Source organism: Taudactylus pleione, unplaced genomic scaffold, assembly GCF_031769625.1.
Source record: "Taudactylus pleione unplaced genomic scaffold, aTauple2 ptg002621c, whole genome shotgun sequence".
Classification (NCBI taxonomy): Eukaryota; Metazoa; Chordata; class Amphibia; order Anura; family Myobatrachidae; genus Taudactylus; species Taudactylus pleione.
In genome coordinates, this window is record NW_028286999.1 from 30,414 (window position 1) to 52,420 (window position 22,007).

General features: G+C 44.8%; 1 protein-coding gene and 1 long non-coding RNA gene across 2 annotated transcripts in view; both read left to right on the forward strand.

The window, feature by feature from the left end:
* The window catches only part of LOC148431227 (TOG array regulator of axonemal microtubules protein 1-like), a 36,765-nt gene that overhangs the window by 12,399 nt on the left and 2,359 nt on the right, over positions 1–22,007 (forward strand). The window contains exons 3-8 of the mRNA XM_088466188.1: positions 14,124–14,216; positions 15,614–15,749; positions 18,019–18,124; positions 20,927–21,162; positions 21,284–21,442; positions 21,838–21,998. Of these exons, the coding sequence (XP_088322314.1) occupies positions 14,124–14,216; positions 15,614–15,749; positions 18,019–18,124; positions 20,927–21,162; positions 21,284–21,442; positions 21,838–21,958 (851 nt within the window). The 3' untranslated portion in view covers positions 21,959–21,998. The remainder of the gene's footprint in view (positions 1–14,123; positions 14,217–15,613; positions 15,750–18,018; positions 18,125–20,926; positions 21,163–21,283; positions 21,443–21,837; positions 21,999–22,007) is intronic.
* LOC148431228 (uncharacterized) lies at positions 1,301–13,234 on the forward strand. The gene is made up of 3 exons (XR_015877236.1): positions 1,301–1,416; positions 2,544–2,650; positions 13,156–13,234. It is a non-coding gene; the product is annotated as an uncharacterized LOC148431228 (long non-coding RNA).

The following is a 22,007-nucleotide window of genomic DNA, read 5'->3' on the forward strand; positions in this document are numbered from 1 at the left end:
CCGCTGTCAAATCGGGAGGTTGTACTGTACTGTCCCGCTGTCAAATCGGGAGGTTGGGGACCCCCACCGCCACAGCTGTGCGGCGGTTCCGGACCCCCGGAGTGTGAATGGATGCCGTGTGGCATCCATTCACTGGTGGGAGAGGGCTGGGGGAAGCCCAGCCAGTGACTGAGTGCTGATCTTTTACCCCCAGCCTGACGTTATTTGGAGGCGTGCCATGCGGGCATGCCTCCAAGTAACGTCATATAGAGGGCGTGGCCTATGATTAAACCACACCCCCAAATTTTGCGATGTATGGGGCACATTATCAAGGGCCGGCACAGGGTGCTCCAACCCCTGGAGCCAGCCTGCCCAGTCTTCAGCAGTCCAATCCCTGTACCTTTTGAAGAATATCAGTCTGTCCCTGATGTTATCCTGGAGAGAAGTGGCGTCTTTGCTGCCCTTCTTGAATTAATTGTAATTCATCTGATCACTCTTCATGGCATTCTGGAGTATATGCAAATTGCCATAATAAACACTGAAGCAGCAGACTTTGTGCAACTGCAAACCAATACTTGTGTCATTCTCAAAACTTTTGGCTACGACATATATATATATATATATATATATATATATATATATATATATGTATAGAGTGTGTTGATCCCAGTTTTATATTAACATATTGGCCCTCATTCAGAGCCGTACGCTCTGAGCAGAGCGCACGCTCTGAATGAGGGCCGGGCTCCATTTTCACCACCCACAGGCTATACGAGCGTGCATTTTGATGGCCGCGATGGTCGTGACCATCGCGACCATCGAAATTGCGAGCCGGAGCCTGCGGTTGAGGTTTTCAACCGCAAGCTCCGGAGTGATTTTTGCTCTATCAGAGCCAAAATCACTCCCACTGACATCACTAGTGATGTCAGTGGGCCGGCTTCTGACGGGAGGCGTTCCCGTGGGAACGCCCCGTCAGGGAGGCACGCCCCCGGCACGCCCACCAAAGGGGGCGTGCTGTCAATCAACATTGACAGCACGCCCTCTTTGATCGGACACAACGAGCGAAGGAAAGTCCTTCGCTCGTCGTGTCTGGCGCATGCGCACGACGGAGCTCCCTCCGTCGTGCGCATGCTCAGTGCAGACCATCGACCCACTTGCGAGCGGACAGCCGCTCGCGAGTGGGTCTGAATCAAGCCCATTATCTTCTATTGTCCTGTTGCGCTTCTCCTTACTTCGTCCTCTCTGTTATACTGTATGTGTAGTTATTATAATATTGTTTGTTCTGATCACTTATTACGCTGGGTCCTGTATGTTTCTGTTTGCAGCTGCCCACACTTTCTTTTGTTCCCCGTAAATGTACTGGAAGAAGCCCAAACGCTCAAGGCCGGAATTCTGCCTATTATAACATCCAGCTGGAGACTTTGCCTACAATGTCTGGTAAATACAATTTATTCTTCTGTCTCCGGGCAGCATTTATATAGCCAGGGCCGGCTGTACCGTTAGGCAGCTTTAGGCTGCTGCCTAGGGTGCCAGGATCTGGGGCGCCACAGAGTCTGCCTATCACAATATTAATGATGTGTCTGAGAGATACTCTTGTTGTACTAAATGCAGGTGATGGCTGTGGAACTTCTTAGATGCCACCTCACTTTCACCTGAGGGTCTGGGAGGTGGTGGTGGGAGAGGGAGGGGGCTGAAGTTTTACCCAAGGGTGCCGAGATACCTTACTCCAGCCTTGTATACAGCCCAGTGCTGCCTGGGTAGAGGGTCTCGTGTGTGCTCAGGGCCTGATTCAGAGTCGGACGCTCTGACCAGAGCGCTCGCTCTGAATCAAGGCCCTCCTACCTCAACTTGGAGCGGCCTCATGGACGCTCGCATAGCTGTGGGTTACCACCCACAGCTATAGCGAGCGTCCATGATGATGGTCGCGATGGTCAAGACCATCGCGACCATCGTGCTTGCGACGAGACCCTGCGGTAGGGTCTCGCTGCCACAAGCCCTGGATTGATTTTGGCTCTATCAGAGCCAAAATCACTCCCACTGACATCACTACTGATGTCAGTGGGGCCGGACTCAGACGGTAGGCGTTCCCATGGGAACGCCTCCATCTGGCAGCCACGCCCCCGGCATGCCCACCAAAGGGGGAGTGCTGTCACTCACCATCGGATTGCCCGTCGCTCGCCGGGTCTCGCGCATGCGCACGACGGAGCTCCCTCCGTCGTGCGCACTTAGGCACCATCGACACGCTTGCGAGCGTACAGTGCTCGCGAGCGGGTCAGAATCAGGCCCTCTGGTACCCAAACATTTGCCCAAAGATCTATAATAATCATAATTGTTGATATGTGTATACTATTACTAATTTGTGCTGTACATGCTGTACATGGTTATTAAATAGCAGTCACCAGCGGTTTGGTATATACTCCAGCCAGACAGACTTAACCAGGAGCTTGAAATTATAGTGTGGTTTCCTTACAATCTGTGTTTATTTACTTTTTCCACTTTTTTAATGTATTTATTTTTCATTTATTATATGTAAAATACCCCGTATATATTAATTACATCTGCAGAGATATATAACCCAGTACGACCATTGGGACAGACTGAAGTGAAGTGGTCCAAACCTGAGCCTCCAAAGCCTAAGCTAAGCTTTCCAAGCCCTCAGAAATGTGACCAGGTGAGTCATGATCATATTTATGTTTTTCCCCTGTTGGTTTTATTGATTCCTCACAACAATATTTCTGTGACCTGGGCAGGATCTCACCCCATAGATAGATGATACATAGTGACTGTAATGACTGTGGAGCACGGGCTGATGGCACTAGTAATGCACCATTACAGCGTTATTGCAGCATAAGTACCTATACAGTGTCAGGTTACCTGGAGATCTGCCAGTATGTACATAGGATTTGTATGATGGATGCTCTGTGTTTGTTAGTGTCTTGTTCTCTTCTGTTCACAGGGGGTGACAAGGGCGGTCATCCCTGGACCTACACATGTAAAGGTCCCCCACACCCATCGGGGTTAAAGTGGGCCGAAGGAGACGGAACCAGTTCCGCCTCTTCCGACCCACCTAAACCCGGCGCCACAGGGAGGCTCCATTTGCCAGATGACCACTGCTATTTTGTAACCAGTGGGCACGAGGCTCCCTCCCTGCAGTGGCAGCCGGAGCCGGTGGTTGGAGCTCACTCGGGAGCCCCAGTTTCCGGCTCACGCAGTGTGCAGTATGGGAGAGACGTCATGACGTTTCTTCCATAGTCAGGGGAGCAGCCGAGCGGACTGGCTTAAGATAAGTATTCATTTTTTGGGGTTTTTTTTGTGCAAGCAGCTTACTGGAGGCATTACTTAGGGGGCACTACTACTGGGGCAATACTCAGGGGGCATTACTATTGGGAGCACTACTACTGGGGACATTACTATTGGGAGCACTACTACTGGGGCATTACTATTGGGAGCACTACTACTGGGGCATTACTATTGGGGCTCTACTACTTGGGGGCGGGGCAATACTACTGGGGCACTACTACAGGGGACACTACTACAGAAGGAGCATTACTAGTGGGGGCATTACCACAGGGGACACTACCACAGGGGGCATGACTTCTGGGGGCATTACTATTGCAGGCACTACTACTGGGGGCATTACTCAGGGGGCATTACTATTGGGGGCTCTACTACTAGGGGGCACTACTACTTGGGACATTACTACTGGAGCACTATTACAAGGAGCATTACTATTGAGGGCACTACGACAGGGGCATTACTACTGGGGGCATTTATACAGGGGACATTACTATTGAGGCATTACAATTGGGGATACTACCACACGGGACACTACCACAGGGGGCATGACTATAGGGGGCATGACTACTGGAGGCACTACTAATGTGGGTATTGCATAGGCTACTAATGGGGGTATTTCATAGGGGGCACCACTCCTGGGAGCCCTACTACTTTGTGCACTGCATAAAGGGCACCACTACTGTGGGTTCTGCAAATGGGGCATTACCACTGTGGACACTGACACTACTGGGGGCACTGCATAAGGGGCACCACTACTGTGGGCTCTGCATAAGGTCCCCATTGCGCATACCCCCAGTTCATCCACATTTATTAGGGGCCCCCACATGTTTGTTGCCCAGGGGCCCCCACAGGCCTTAATCCGGACCTGCTGTTCACCTAATACAATATACAGCGCCCATGACCCTTACACTAAGGGCGCATACACACAGGAACTAGTTATGCACCCATGGTCCATCATTTTCAGTTTCATGCTGTCCATAGAGACTGAGGATAAAGCAGAGAACATTGTCCTGTCTGGGCTGGGCCAGATAAGGGCCACAGGGGCCTGGAGCTGGGAAATATACAGGGCCTATTGTTAGCATTCGAGCTGCTGGAGGGGATGTGACCAGCATCACTTACATGTCATTTCACAGGTACATGAGCAGCTATGAGTAGTCTCTTACTAACAGTGCCAGGTCACACTGCACTAAGCTTTCATCAGTAAAAAGGGAAATCATTATTTATCAATATTGTGGTTTTAATGAGTGATAACGTTACAGATACACACGTTGTATAAACTACATTTGTGGTTCAATTATTAATACAGTAGCTGAGGATCAGATTAATAGTAGTCGTGTCTTTTGTTTGAACAACTTGCTGGACTACACATCACAATACAGCCTTAATTCTGACACCTTCTGCGCTGCCACTAAACTCTGATATAGAGAATAACAATTCCGCAGGAGTGATACATAAATATATAAATGGTTAAATATCTGATTAAAGTCATATCCTCAGACTCTACTGGATATTGTGCTATTGCCAATGAATTTAGAAAATGTTACATTTGCAATTATCCCTATTCTATTCACCATGGGATAAAAACTATTTGTTTCACTATTATTCAACATATTTCTATCCTGGGCCTAACTGCCAGTGACACCACATTGTATATGTCAGCCTGAGCCATTCTTCTGCCATTTAGTTGAAATTGATGTTTGCATATATATTTTTATATATATATATGTATATATATATATAGAAATACGATGTCTGTTAAGAAACAGCAACAGGCGGCACTCCACGGACTTTATAGTTGAAGTAAAGTGACTTTATTTGCCAACGTTTCAAGACCTGGGCGGTCTTGTCATCAGGGTGTTCAAGTGTAACATACAAAAAAGCTTACCTTAAATAGCTGTATACAAACGGAAATGTCCATGAGAATCCTCACGCGCCGTCATGCAGGGAGGCGCGCAGTGTGTGACGTCACCAGCACGTGGCAACCCGGAACATGTGTGGATGCAGTCCGGGGGTGGGTAACCAGGGAAACGCTGGACGCTGGAAAAAATACGGTGTGAGAAATGAGCCATAAAGCTACACTGCGCGGCTACCTGCATGAAGGGGGGGGGGGCTCAGGGACGTGACAGTTAAACAATAATAACAACAAAAACAAAATTAAAACAAAATTAACAACAAAAGCGAAGAGTGCATTAATGTGTGCACACATGATATGCAATTCAGCAAATATAAATATAAACCAAGAAATCAGATAATCGATGAAGCAAACTAAAGCACGATGGTGCCATGAACTTTCACTGAGAAAAAATGGTATCGCTATGTAACAGATGTCACTGAATAAAAATTATGAAAAATGTGAAAAATATAGAGGCATATGATAAACTATGCAGACCCTTAAAGTATATGGGATGCCAAATGAACCCCAATGTATGTCTACTTAGCTACTAATTGAGCTGCGCAACATGAAACAACAATATATGAAACAACGATATATTAAAAAGCACATAATGGCCAAAAGAGGCTATAGTGTGTGGGAACAGAAAACTGGTTACCCACTGTATATATGCTACACAGGAAAAATGTCTAAGAGGTGGAGTTGAAAAATAGCAGGGTATACGCTATGCAAATGCATTCCAGGAAATTTTATCATTTAGCCCTCGCGGATGGATGGTATCAAGCAGATGAATCCACTTGGCCTCCACTCGTAACAGCTGCTTAGTGCGATCGCCACCCCTGATTTGTGCTGGAACATGGTCAATGACCTTGTAACGTAAGGATGCCAGTGTATGACGGGCATCCTTGAAGTGTCGAGCTACAGGTTGGTCGGAATCTTTTCCTGCCAAAGCTGCTCTGATAGAGGAGCGATGCATGGCCATGCGCTCTTTAAACATGCGGGACGTTTGGCCAACATAAGCAAGACCACAGGGGCATGTAATAAGGTATATAACGAATCGCGTAGAGCATGTAAGTACATGCTTGATGTAATACCTCTTGCCAGTGTGCGGGTGGTTAAATGTATGCCCCACTTCTAAGTAACCACATGTGACGCACGAAGGACAGCGATAACACCCAGGTTTTTTATGTGACACATCACCTTTATAAGAGAAAAAAGGAGTGATATCTGTTTTCACTAATATGTCTTTGAGGTTGCGACCTCGTCTGTAACTAATGAGGGGTTTACAATTGGCTAATTTGGGTAACTCTGGATCTGTGGATATTATCGGCCAGAGAGCTTTGGTAGCTTTTGAAATTACTGGACTGGCCAAGGTGTATTCAGAAACAAATGGAATGTGTGTTTTTAAGGGTTGTTTCCGATTGGGGTTCAATAGCTGTTCTCTGGGTATTTTCAATACTTCTTCCTTTTGTTGTTCTAAAAAGGCCGGGTCATAGCCTCTTTGTATGAACCTATCTATGATTTTGTCTAACTCAGAATCAACCTTGCTTCTATCGCTGGTTATACGAGCTACTCGCACCATTTGAGACTTGGCCAGGCCCTTTTTAAGGGCCGGAGGGTGAAAGCTACTTGAAATCAACATGGTGTTTCTGTCAGTATCTTTGGTGTATACTGAAGTTTCAATACGATTGTTATTTAAAATTAAATTGACATCCAAAAAATGAACATTGGTGTCACTACACTGATAGGTGAATTTGATAGCATTGGACGATGCGTTGATATTATCGATGGTATGTATCAATGTGTCCCTTTCACCTGTCCAGATCAACAGAAGATCATCTATGTATCGTTTATAAAATAAAATGTGTTGGAAAATATCCGGATCAGTGAAGAAAAAAGAATGTTCCTGTGAAAACATAAAAATATTAGCAAACGAAGGCGATACATTAGATCCCATAGAGCATCCGCTGATTTGTAAATAAAATGTTCCATTGTGTAGAAAGTAATTCCTCTTGAGTGTCAATTCAAGTAAATTCAAAAACAAGTTAATGTCCAATTTATCAAACATGCAGTTATGCAGAAAAGTATCCACAGCATTTAGACCCTCTTGGTGGGGTATCACAGTGTACAAACTGTGTACATCCAGTGTACACAAGATAGCATTATCAGGGATGTTATCCAATGCTCTAATGAGATTTAACAAAGTGGTGGTGTCCTTCAAATATGTGGACTGCGTCACAATGTAGGGTTGGATAAGAATGTCCAAAAATTGTGCAATGGGTTGGTATAAGGAATCATTGGCTGATATTATTGGCCTACCCGGGGGTTGTTCGGAATTTTTGTGGATTTTCGGGACTGTATAAATCACCGGAACCCTTGGAAATGGTTGCACCAGTTGTTTAAACAAATTAGAACTTAATTGCTGGTTGAGCACCGCCGTGTGCAAAATGGAATCCAGTTCCAACTTGTACTTTGAAGTGGGGTCATGTGTCAATTTTTCATAAACCGCAGTGTCCAAAAGTTGGCTATCTAATTCCTGTTTGTACTGTGAAATATTTTGAATGACGATTGCACCACCCTTGTCCGCCGGGCGGATGATGATGTCCGTGTATTTAGATAGAGATTGCAAAGCTTTTTGTTCAGTAATAGACAAATTATGATAGATGCGAGGTTGAGCAGAATTGTACCTTTGAACCGAGTCATCCATCAAACGTGTGAAGGTTTTTATTGAAGAGTTATATGAGGGGGGATCAAAGTTGGAAATCTTTTTGCCAAATATAGGGGTGATATCTTCAGTGGGCGTAATAGATGGATTCTTATGCTGAAAAAATTCTTTACGTCTCAATGAACGTGCAAAACGATGGTTTTCGATTTTCCATTCAAAGTCCCGATGTTTATTAGTAGGTATGAACGATAAACCTCGGCTTAGTACTTTGATTTCTGCTTCTGAAAGCATTCTGGAGGATAGGTTGTAAATTACACTTTTTTCTTCTGTGCTCTGGTGGTGCCTTTTGTTTTGTCCACCACGGCGGGTACACCTGAGGGCGGGACGTCCATATTTTTGTGTGCTGCTGGGCCTAAAGGGACCAGTCTAGGTGTCGATGGATCGTCAGACTCCTGAACACGATAGTCACTGTCACTATTAGAGGATGGATTATTTCTGCGGCCATGAAATTTTCTGTTACGCCAAGGTTGGCGTGAATTCTTACGCAATGTAAATTGTGCAGGATCAGTGCCGCTCAACCATCTATAAACTTGGTTCTGTTCATAGTCAGAAGTGACTGTTTGTAATTTATTCTTTTTATACTTGATAAGATCTTTTCTGTATTGATCACACTGGGCGACTAAGCGATTCCAAAGTTGTTGATGAGTAGAATCGTGCAGGATATCTGTATGTAACTCAGTAAAGGTTTCAATTTTAGATCTTGTGATGTTAAGTTCTCTGCCTGCTTCTTCAACCACCAGTATCATGAGATCTAGACTGCACTTATTTAAGATAGCTATCCAGCGACGGCAAAATTCGGCATTATGCCTACCGATTGTTGGGCAGTTCTTAACCCTAAATCCTCTAGGGATCATTTTAGAACGAAAGTAATCCGACAACGTGCTGCCGTGTAGCTGGTAATCAACTTCTCTTTTTTTCATTTTAAGTAATTGATGGTAAATATCATCAGCATTAGAAGGCTCAAAGTTCAGTGCATCTGAATCCTTGAATAAAATAGCCGAAATCTGTGCCTCAGTGAAGCTCAAAGTTTCACCTTTTGGTAACTCCATATTGACAAAAGACATAGAATCCATGGTGAATAAATACTCCGATAATCAGAATGAAGTTACTGCGTATCAGGTGCAATAAGCTGTAAAAGTGCACTGGTGCTAAAGTGCAATGTGAAAAAACACACAGGTGTCCAGTGCAATAAGTGATTAATACACTCCTGAAGATTACAGCTAAGTGGTTTAAACGGATGCGGTGCCTCCACTCCTTAGGACCACAGCAATGGCCCAATATTTAGAACATGTAGAGGGGCACTCAGTATTCCAATGTGATAATGCCTGGGTGCCTTCCTAGGAACAATGTAGAAATACGATGTCTGTTAAGAAACAGCAACAGGCGGCACTCCACGGACTTTATAGTTGAAGTAAAGTGACTTTATTTGCCAACGTTTCAAGACCTGGGCGGTCTTGTCATCAGGGTGTTCAAGTGTAACATACAAAAAAGCTTACCTTAAATAGCTGTATACAAACGGAAATGTCCATGAGAATCCTCACGGCCGTCATGCAGGGAGGCGCGCAGTGTGTGACGTCACCAGCACGTGGCAACCCGGAACATGTGTGGATACAGTCCGGGGGTGGGTAACCAGGGAAACGCTGGACGCAGGAAAAAATACGGTGTGAGAAATGAGCCGTAAAGCTACACTGCGCGGCTACCTGCATGAAGGGGGGGGGGGCTCAGGGACGTGACAGTTAAACAATAATATACACCAAAGATACTGACAGAAACACCATGTTGATTTCAAGTAGCTTTCACCCTCCGGCCCTTAAAAAGGGCCTGGCCAAGTCTCATATGGTGCGAGTAGCTCGTATAACCAGCGATAGAAGCAAGGTTGATTCTGAGTTAGACAAAATCATAGATAGGTTCATACAAAGAGGCTATGACCCGGCCTTTTTAGAACAACAAAAGGAAGAAGTATTGAAAATACCCAGAGAACAGCTATTGAACCCCAATCGGAAACAACCCTTAAAAACACACATTCCATTTGTTTCTGAATACACCTTGGCCAGTCCAGTAATTTCAAAAGCTACCAAAGCTCTCTGGCCGATAATATCCACAGATCCAGAGTTACCCAAATTAGCCAATTGTAAACCCCTCATTAGTTACAGACGAGGTCGCAACCTCAAAGACATATTAGTGAAAACAGATATCACTCCTTTTTTCTCTTATAAAGGTGATGTGTCACATAAAAAACCTGGGTGTTATCGCTGTCCTTCGTGCGTCACATGTGGTTACTTAGAAGTGGGGCATACATTTAACCACCCGCACACTGGCAAGAGGTATTACATCAAGCATGTACTTACATGCTCTACGCGATTCGTTATATACCTTATTACATGCCCCTGTGGTCTTGCTTATGTTGGCCAAACGTCCCGCATGTTTAAAGAGCGCATGGCCATGCATCGCTCCTCTATCAGAGCAGCTTTGGCAGGAAAAGATTCCGACCAACCTGTAGCTCGACACTTCAAGGATGCCCGTCATACACTGGCATCCTTACGTTACAAGGTCATTGACCATGTTCCAGCACAAATCAGGGGTGGCGATCGCACTAAGCAGCTGTTACGAGTGGAGGCCAAGTGGATTCATCTGCTTGATACCATCCATCCGCGAGGGCTAAATGATAAAATTTCCTGGAATGCATTTGCATAGCGTATACCCTGCTATTTTTCAACTCCACCTCTTAGACATTTTTCCTGTGTAGCATATATACAGTGGGTAACCAGTTTTCTGTTCCCACACACTATAGCCTCTTTTGGCCATTATGTGCTTTTTAATATATCGTTGTTTCATATATTGTTGTTTCATGTTGCGCAGCTCAATTAGTAGCTAAGTAGACATACATTGGGGTTCATTTGGCATCCCATATACTTTAAGGGTCTGCATAGTTTATCATATGCCTCTATATTTTTCACATTTTTCATAATTTTTATTCAGTGACATCTGTTACATAGCGATACCATTTTTTCTCAGTGAAAGTTCATGGCACCATCGTGCTTTAGTTTGCTTCATCGATTATCTGATTTCTTGGTTTATATTTATATTTGCTGAATTGCATATCATGTGTGCACACATTAATGCACTCTTCGCTTTTGTTGTTAATTTTGTTTTAATTTTGTTTTTGTTGTTATTATTGTTTAACTGTCACGTCCCTGAGCCCCCCCCCCCCTTCATGCAGGTAGCCGCGCAGTGTAGCTTTATGGCTCATTTCTCACACCGTATTTTTTCCAGCGTCCAGCGTTTCCCTGGTTACCCACCCCCGGACTGCATCCACACATGTTCCGGGTTGCCACGTGCTGGTGACGCCACACACTGCGCGCCTCCCTGCATGACGGCGCGTGAGGATTCTCATGGACATTTCCGTTTGTATACAGCTATTTAAGGTAAGCTTTTTTGTATGTTACACTTGAACACCCTGATGACAAGACCGCCCAGGTCTTGAAACGTTGGCAAATAAAGTCACTTTACTTCAACTATAAAGTCCGTGGAGTGCCGCCTGTTGCTGTTTCTTAACAGACATCGTATTTCTACATTGTTCCTAGGAAGGCACCCAGGCATTATCACATTGGAATACTGAGTGCCCCTCTACATGTTCTATATATATATATATATATATATATATATATATATATATATATATATATATATATATATTGGTCTGTCTGTCTGTTTGTTTGCTTGTCTGACTATGCATTCGGACAACTATGCATTCGGACACTCCTGCACCGATTGGCATGAAACCAAGTGGTCCAGTTGGATCCTGGCCAGGATTTAGGGGTTATGGTCCTGTTTGGACCTACCTTGGTGAACGTTGGGCAGAACTTAAACCCGGGGAGCCTGTTCTGAGCCTTCCATTTGATGAATTTGGCCAAAAACTTCTTAGAGTGGTAACATTGGATCCCAGCTCCAGAATCTGGACCGCCTGCTTCCCGAAGGTAAGTATCAGGGGTTAGGTTTAGAGCTATGGTTAGGCACTAGGGGGAGGGTTAGGGTAAGGCACTAAGGGGGTGGGTTAGGTTTAGGGTGCGGGGAGGTTAGGTTTAGGCACTAGGGGGGAGATTAAGTTCAGGTACTGGGGAGGGAGGGTTACAGGAAGGGGTAAGGGTTAGTGGAAGCCTAGGATACTTATTGTAAGTAATAGTAATGGGATTAATTTCTGACTGTCGGGATTCCGCTGTCAGTATTCTATCTATCTATCTAACTAGAGAGAGAGTCATCTATACCAAATATAAAATCAAACGCTAATAAGAATTTAAGTTCTGTAGTGTAAAACAGTCAAACATTGCACATGACACTGTACAATGTGTGTGAATGACTTACAGTAGTATATATATATATATATATATATATATATATATATTTCTCTATAAGTCAGTGTGCAGTGAACCTTTTCTGATATGAGTGTGTTGATGATCCCTGTATTATATTATTACTGTGGCAGTATCACCAGAGGTGGCACTGGTGAGCAGCAGATTCAGTGTGAGGCAGGATAGATCCGCCCACACAGAGAAGAAAAGGAGTCTGGGAAGGTGGGTATGGGCTGACTGGTGGAGAGAGCTCAGGTGTGGGCTGGTGAGACAAACCAGTCAGAGAGCCCAGTGAAGATGAGTGAGCCATTGGGAGGCCAGGAGGCCGGTGTCCGAATCTTGCAGGAGGCAAGGGGGGGACCACAAACTCTCAGACTGTGACGAGAAGGCAGTGGAGCTGCAGGCTGAGGAAGCCAAGGCCTACCCTGGAGGATACAGGGAAGGCATAGAGACAGACTATGTGTGTGTAGTTGTGTCAGCCAACTAAAGACCAGGCCGGAGCCTGTGTTAACCTGCAGGAAGTGGGGCTAAGCTGACTTGGGACTTCTGTTTGCAGACTAGTTGCTCCCTTATAGAGAGAGGGTTGAAGAAGTGAGTTAGTCGCCCCAAACAGGGGCTAGGTTTGTTTGTTATTTTCTGTTTCCTGATTTCATATGCTGGCAGTAAAGCATCACCCTGTTTATTTCACCTGAAAGCTGTGTGTGGACCCTCATTAAGCACCTAAACACTGCACCCATTTACCCTCTGCCGAGCTAATAAACCCTAAGACATCACATTACATATTAACTTCTATTGTCCTATTGGGCTTCTCCTTACTTCATCCTCTCTGTTATACTGTATGTGTTGTTATTATAATATTGTTTGTTCTTATCACTTATTATTACACTGGGTCCTGTATGTTTCTGTGCTTACAGCTGCCTGCAATTCCTAATGTTCCCCCTAAATGTACTGGAAGAGGCCCAAACGCTGGAGGGCGGAATTCTGCCTATTATAACATCCAGCTGGAGACTTTGCCTACATTGTCTGGTAAATACAATTTTATTCTTCTGTCTCTGGGCAGCATTTATATAGCCCAGTGCAGCCTGGGTAGTGAGTCTTGTATGTGTGCTCGCAGGCCAAATACTATGTAATAAGACAATACCATACAATAGAGTTTATGGAGGCGGTCAGAGAACGTTGGTCCACCGAGGTGAGGAAGGCAGCATCTGCCCGTTGTACAGCCCTGATCTACCCTAAGCTTGTATAGATCCCAGAATGTTGTATGTTCCGCCAGTGGCTCCCAGAATGTTGTATGTTCTGCCAGTCCCTATAGCTTTTCAGAAGCTACAGGGACTCTGGTACCCAAACATTCGCCCAAAGATCTATGTCATCATTGTTGATATGTGTATACTATTACTATTTTGTGCTGTACACGGTTATTAAATAGCAGACACCAGCGGTTTGCTATATACTCCAGCTGGATAGACTTAACCAGGAGCATGTAATTATAGTAGTGCACAGATTCAGTACAGCCATACTCAGTTATGTATACAGGCAGCGGTGATGGAGCAGAGCATACAGCGGACTATCCGGTCATTTATGTAGGCAGGAGCACAGGATTCAGCAGGGTCCCCACAGAGCTAAGTAGTGGTGCTCAAACGCAGTGACTCAAATGGTGTCACACATGCGCAGACTAAAGAATGGTGGCCATCTTGGTAAAGGATCAGATGCTTCATGTAGTGGAGCATTATGGCGGAGGCGCAGTAGCACACTCCATATGTACCAACAATAGTGTGGTTTCCTTACAATCTGTGTTTATTTACTTTTTCCATTTTTTTAATGTATTTATTTTTTTCATCTATTATGTGTGTTTGTCAATTCTCTGTATATATTACATCTGCAGAGATATATAATCCAGTACGAATGAGAACATCAGGACAGACAGAAATAAAGTGGTCCAAACCTGAGCCTCCAAAAGCTAAGATGGCCAAAGATCGTAAGTTTTAAAAACATTTTCAACCTCTGCCTCTTTGAAAACAAATTTTTTTAATATTTTGTGTTGACAATTGAGATTTATTCCAGGGATAATCCGCTCCAGCCCTGACCATACATTTATTATCTAATTGTGGTACCAGCCAGTAAGATATTTGTTTTTATTGTCTATACAAGAGTTTCCCAATCGCAGTCCAGGTTTTAAGAATAGCCATGCTTGAGCACAGATGAGTTCATTAGTACCTCTGTCAATTTGATTTAGCCATCTGGACTCAAGCAGGGATATTCCTAAAACCAGGACTGTAATGGCGGAATTTGGGAAACTCTGGTCTACTCTGAACTAGATGGCCTAGCAGTATGTCAGTGAGCCTAACCATAACAGAGCTATGGGCACCAAATATTATTTTCACCAAGCATATCTTCCTACGGAATGCCCAATGCTGGTTTTATTTTTCTATTGAGCTATGATGTACAGTATTACCATTTGCATATAGTGTATAGTGGGGAGTACATATCTAATAATAATAATAATGATAATACAGTCAGTGGGAAATGGTTTTAGTTGAGTATGTAAGGGGGTCGGGGTATTTTGTCTTACCCCGACCCCCCATACATCATGACCTCATAAAGAGAGGGTTGGGTCAGGAGCAGGTAGCTGGACACATCTTATGGCTGTGCTGCCAAGTTCCTTGCCAGACTACAAAGTGCCACTGGGCAGTACTAGTGCTCCATCACCCCTGTACTCCCTGGGTGGCGGAACTGGTTGCTCACCCCTCTGTATGTCCCTTATGCTGTGAGACTGCATATTAGATAGATACTAGATATAAGGCCACCCCCCCCCCCCCCCCCAATCAGGGTTTTGAGTTAAAAAAAATCCTCAGGTAAAATCCTCAGGTAAAATCCTCAGGTAAAACAGTGAATTAGCAATAATTATATTATGAGTTCTTTTGTGAGAACATCCAGTCACACTATAACATTATGAGTCCCTGTGTAATTCTAGCCAAAAGGGAGGTTCACATGGCTGGGGGAGAGTAGAGCAGGCCCCTTCCCCAGTGATGTGGGTGGGATACGGGCCATGATGATACCCCCTCCCTGTCATTGATAATTATCACACATCTAAGTACAGTAACGCTACCTACTTGCACACCTGCAAACATGATGTCACTGAGTTACTGAGGCTTTGTGAGCTGACATCTCCTGTAATTCTCTGCATAACACAGGATGAGTATCACGGTATTACATGGTTTTCTAATAAGCACGTGAACTATCTGGGTGAGGGAGAGGCCTCATGTGAGATCTGGCAGCATAGTCCATCTTCCTACAGATAACTACATGTACAGTAACTGCTGCATGTGAGCACTGGCCCTGCACTGTCTGACCTGTATTATGTATTGTTCTTAGCACCAAAAAGCTCCAGCAAAGTCCAATTGTCTGCTCATCATTGCACAGAGGTCACTTGCCCATCTGTGCCCAGAGAGCTGCCCAGACCGGACCCATCTCTGAATGATGCATTTAATCTGCTTTCTAACAATGACTGGTAAGTGAGGGACTGGGGAGGGTCAGTGTTACTGCTTGTTACCTTCTTTATTTTATGCTATTATATTACTTACTGTAGTGTCATTCCCATTCTGTGATTATAAACTAGTGTCAGATAGCACAATATTTCTGTACAGACTCCATTCTATCTATCTATCTATCTATCTATCTATCTATCTATCTATCTATCTATCTATCTCATATCTATCTATCTCATATCTATCTATCTATCTATCTATCTATCTATCTATCTATCTATCTATCTATATATCTATCTATCTATCTATCTATCTATCTCATTATCTATCTATCTCATTATCTATCTATCTCATTATCTATCTATCTATCTATCTATCTATCTCATTATCTATCTATCTATCTATCTATCTATCTATCTATCTATCTATCTATGTATCCCATATCTATCTATCTATCTATCTATCTATCTATCTATCTATCTATCTATCTATCTATCTATCTATCTATCTATCTATCTATCTATCTCATTATCTATCTCATTATCTATCTCATTATCTATCTCATTATCTATCTATCTATCTATCTCTCTATCTATGTATCCCATATCTATCTATCTATCTATCTATCTCATATCTATCTATCTCATATCTATCTATCTATCTATCTATCTATCTCTCTATCTATGTATCCCATATCTATCTAATATCTATCTAATATCTATCTATCTATCTATCTATCTATCTATCTATCTATCTATCTATCTATCTATCTATCTATCTATCGTCACTAGCCACTGTGATATCTATAAGTTAGTCAAAAATTAATATAAATAAGTGGAGTTATTATTAATTAGTAATGTGCATGAATCCTTTGCTATGAACTGTAAGTAAATCCATCCATACATAGGGGGAGATGTACTAAGACTTGGAGAGTGATAAAGTGGAGAGAGATAAAGTACAAACCAATCAGCTCCTAACTCTCATTTTACAGGCTGAATTTGAAAAGTGACAGGAGCTGATTGGCTGGTACTTTATCTCTCTCCACCTTATCACTCTCCAAGGCTTAGTACATCTCCCCCATAGTCATCTACAGTAGATCAGAGATTCTCAGGGAATATTCTGAGAATTTCTCTCGGTGGAAGTAATTGCACATAGATTAATTTGGAATGTCACTTTCCTACCCCCCTTAGACGTGACGATGCCCCACCGGGGGAATGCAGTGGTAGGGGCCCATTCTTAGGGGTGTGGCCAAGCTCCAGAGGGGGTGTGGCCAGCTTCCACAGAGGAAAGTGCATAGTCTGGATCACTTTAAAAATATAGTAAATACTTGTAGTGCATGCATGATAATGTACCAGACTAATAACAGCAATGCATTATAGAAAATACACTATAGTACTGTGCAGTATAATGTAAGTTATGTATAATGTAATATTCAAGTGCACAGTCTGGAACCGGATCCCTAGAGGAGAGTATGGGCCCTCAGGCAGTGGGGCCCTCTGGGGGTTTCCCCTGTATCCATCCCTGTTGGCCAGTCTGACCATGGCGATGCCTCTGGTGGTCCAACCATGAGATCCTGCCCGTCTGTCACTTACACACAATAAGCCCAGGCAGTGTATACTGTAGGTGCTCCTCAGATGCCTTTGTCAGGGGCTGTAACTGAGGAAGGTGCCTGAGGAGGAGCAGGACAGTGCTGCCTGGTGGTAACATGAGAAATACCATAATAACACTACACAATGACCTGTTACACTTGCTGGAAAAGAACCAGTTATTTCAGTAGTTTATATCCCATCTGTACCTAAAGCCTGTTGTTCTTATTGGAAGTACTGATGCTCTGCTTAGTATATTTGGTACTTGCTGCTATCTCATGTATCCTGACTATACATGCTTCTGATTGTTATATATGTAATTCTGGCTTTCCGCATTGCTGAGACAGACTTTCTGCTTATCGGCAGCCTTGTACCCACTTATACTTATACTGGCATATTGTCTCTCTCCCCCCCCTTACACTCACCCCAGCTATCACCACTCTCAGCCAATTCCCAGCTTCCAGCGTTGCCACATCTCACCCCCTTACACTGATGGGGCTGTCACCTCACTGCCCCCTGCATTGGGTACGGTAGGCAGGGCGGGATGTGGGCTGCGCATTCCAGCTCCTACGGCATATGACGGAGATGGGACAGATGGTAGTGGATTATTATATAGATACAGATACACATCTATATGTGTGTGTCTATATATAGAGATAGAGAGTGATCATTTGGTGACCAGGATCCGTTGTTTAATTGTTTCCAGGGAGAAGAAGATTAAGGGCATCAATCTGGTGAGGTCACTGTCCATGTCCCATCCCACAGTTGTCCTGGAGAGACTTCATGCCCTCAGCATTGTGCTGACAAAAGAGGTAAATATATGTTACATATATATGTGTATGGCTGACAGGTGTGTGGTGTCCTTAGTGTTTGTTACAGTATTTGGTATGTGTAACACAAGTACATTACATCCTTCTGGGTCTCATTGTCCATCCTCTCCTAGATCTTCTCCATGAATAAAATGTAGTTTATAGACAGACTGCTCATCAGTATCGTAACAGGCAAAACCATGCTGCCTATCATGATATATCCTGATACCATAAGAATTGTCATAAACTTGCATAATGAATGGTTCAAAGGTGACATTTTCTATTAAATCCCCTTCTTACAAGGTGTGAGTGTGGGAGGGAGGTTATAAGCAGGGCTGGCGAGGCATCCAGCAGGCCCCGTGTCTGATGTGTGGCCATGGCAATCCTGGGGGTGTGTGCCTCTGTCTGACTACGTATTGATCCTAATGTGCCAATGGGGATGGAATTGCTTCTCCACCCAGCTGAGCTGGGGCCCCGCTGCAGGGGGTATCTACCTCTTGGCCAGGATGGCACTTGCCAGGAGAGCTGTCAGAGGGGGGGGGTGCCATCACGCCACCAGCCAGAGTCCCCAGAGAGGGTAGCAGCCAAGGGATAAGGGCCGTTTGTTGCGCAGCGCCATAGTAACGTGAGACAGTAAAGCTCTAGAGTCGGGAAGACACTTGCCTGTGCTGACATGTCAGACTGACAGAATCCCCGTCAGTCAGTGAGGAGGACGGAGACGCCTGCTGCTATATCTCTTACAGGTCAGAGGAGCAGCTCAGCGCTGGTTCCAGCTATTAAATAAAGTGTGGCCAGAGGAGGTGGGGATCTTAGGTGAAGTAAAGAGAAGGGAGAGCGGCTGCGTACCTGCACCTGTGTGTTGGAGAACGGCTGCAGCTCCCAAAGACGCCAGGGCAATGTCAGTCCTGCAAGGGGAGAGAGGACAGGTGACCCAGCCCCCTTTCTCTGCTCTTTCACCCTAGAGGGGATGGAGCCAGTCCCTTATTCTGCAAGGGGCACTCGGATCCCTAGATACACCCCTGCCCTGCCATTCCCCTCAGGCAGTCTGAGCATATGTAATCTCTACCTGCCCCAACACCTCTTAGCACCCCTAGGTATAAGTAGGTATGGTTGCATTTATCAAATGGACAGATAAGGTACAAGCATAGGGAGCATTGATGATTTGCTGGTGCTGGAATACATCCTCTGCCTTTGGAAGTGATCCCGTATTGCTCAGTACCATTTGCTACTTATCTGGCTGGTCTCTATCAGATCGCTCAAATTAAGATCGGAAATCACCTGCATTAGGGACAATTCATGTTCCAGAATAATCCCCATAAGATGTTCCAAATATTATTTTCTCAGAATACTATCAGATGCCTCTATAATAATATATATGTGCGTGGGAGCACTTACGGATGATTTGCGTCCATCTCAGCATCGCCCCTTTGTGATCACCAACCACCGATGTTTGTGTCACAGTAAATGTGGAAGAGGGTTGTCAGGTGTTGGAACAATCACATGTACTGGGCACAGTTACTAACAGTCACTAATACTTTACAGTCTAACATGAGCTTTGCATCCCCTTCTTACGGTCCCTGCGATATAGGTGCCTTACTTGGTTCTGTATAGTGACTGCAGCAAATATGGGGAATTATTACTTACTGACACAGTATTGCCGTTGATCCATTTAGCCAGAGCAAGTAAAAGTAAGTTCTGGATGGTAAAATGTTGATTAGAAATAAATTTGACCAATGTAAACTAACAATTGGTTTAATAAGGTGTTTGTAGAGCTGAAAAATGGCTGCTTTGCTGTGTTTCTTTTTCTGTCTCATATAATATATCTCCTATTCAGGGGCTGGTTGGCAATTTTAGCCTGGGGGGACAAATGCATGCAGGTGGCCCTGGCAGAGGAGTAGCGTGTACCCAGGGTCCCCGGAGCACGTGCGTGCTTAGGCACCCCCCCCCCTCAAGTGTTCCAGGGAGGAGGCGGCTCCATTTGGAATTAATGTAAAGTTAAAATACCTGTAGTGGTGCCCATATGCAGTGCCCCTTATACAGTGTCCCCAGTAGTGGTCCGCCCTGTGTAGTACCCCTTATACCCCCAGTAGTAAGCCCCTTATATAGTGCCCCCAGTAGTAGTCCCCCCCTTGTAATGCCCCCAGTAGTAGCTCCCCCCTTGTAGTGCCCCCAGTACTAGTTCCCCCCTTGTAGAGCCCCCAGTAGTAGCCCCCCTTGTAGTACCCCCAATAGTAATCCCCCTTGTGCCCCCAGTAGTAATCCCCCTTGTTGTGCCCCCAGTAGTAGCCCCCCGCAGTAGAGAGACACGTAAAAAAAACCACTTACCTGAAACCCCGCTCCTGTCCCGCCGCTGCTATCAGCTTGTCCGTCCTCCCGGACCGCTTTGCACTATGGGAGAGACGTCAAGACATCATGTCGTCTCTCCCATTACCCACTGCGGGAGCCGGAAGATGGCTCCCACAGTGGGAGCAGCAGCAGCCGATGAGAGTCTGACAGACTCTCATCAGCTGCTGAAACAAACACACAGTTGCCGAAATCAGCGGCTGTGTGTTTGTCTTTGTGTAGCGCTGACCGAACTCCGTCCGGTCAGCGCTACACGTGCGGTGCAGCCTTTGTCACAGTGACACAGACTGCCCACAGCCCGCATGGCGCTGTGGCCCGGGGGGCACATGGCACCCTGCCCCCCGGCCCAGCCCACCACTGCTCCTATTACATATGAAGGATTGATGTTCAAACTGGGATTAATTCCCCCTAACTTCCTTTGTGTACGTTCTGTAGTAAAATCTTCTATTTTATACATTGTAGGTGAAGAACTTGTGCTCCCAAGTGTCCCGGGCTGCCATTGGCTGTGTAGCTGACCTGTTCATACAGCTGGGGAAGGCCATGGATAGAGAGGTGGAGCAGTGTGCACGTGTCCTGCTCTCCAGGGCGGGAGACTCCAACTTGTTTATACGGGAGGAGGTGGACCGTGCACTACAGGCCATGGTGGACAATGTAACATCTGTCAGGTCTCTCACATCCCTCATAAATGGAGGACTCAGGTAATGGCTTTATAGTCTACATCTAGATTATATTATGTAGAATTACTCATTTGTATTTGTATATGTAGTATTTGGTCATTTGTCATGTTGGTGCTGATATCCATTCATGTTCTATCTGTAGCCATGTGAACGCTGCCATCCGGAGCTGCGCAGCCAAACATTTATGTCATCTGGTGGAGAGAATGGGACAAAGGCGCGTCTTATCCGGGACAAAGACCATCACGGAGAGAGCTGTACCCGCTATAGCCAGGTGTGCTCAGGATGGCTCTCAGGACACCAGGTTAGTAGTCTGCTCTGCTCCCAGAAGGGAAATAACTGATATTATACAGCCCATGCTCTGTGGTGATGTGATCAGTTCTACAAATCATTCTCATAAGGTTCAACAAGAGAGAGAGCTGCTCAGAGATGTTATAGAATAGTTATAATTATCCGCTCTCCCTTATTTAGCCTAATGTATTACAGGGCAGTGTTTGCCGGTTACTCAGTCATAGCAACAGCCCTTATCCTCCGCTGGATAAATGTACACGAGAATTTGGAGCAAATGTAAAGCAAATCATAAAGAATGTATTGTCTGTAGGTGATGGTCCAGGCCTGAGCCTTCATGTGCTTATGTCAGGTTACATCCCTGGTCCCAGAATGGCTTATTACTTATTTACACACGTTTTTCTGTTGCAGGTTCTATGGCAGGAAGATGTTGCACCACCTGAAATCCCATCCGGATTTTGAGAAATCTCTGGGAACCTATGTCCCCGGCAAGGATTTGCCATACATAAAGAATATAATAAAACATCTGTAGATTTTTTTTCATATAACTTGTGGTTTCATGTGTTGTTGTGGTAAGTGTC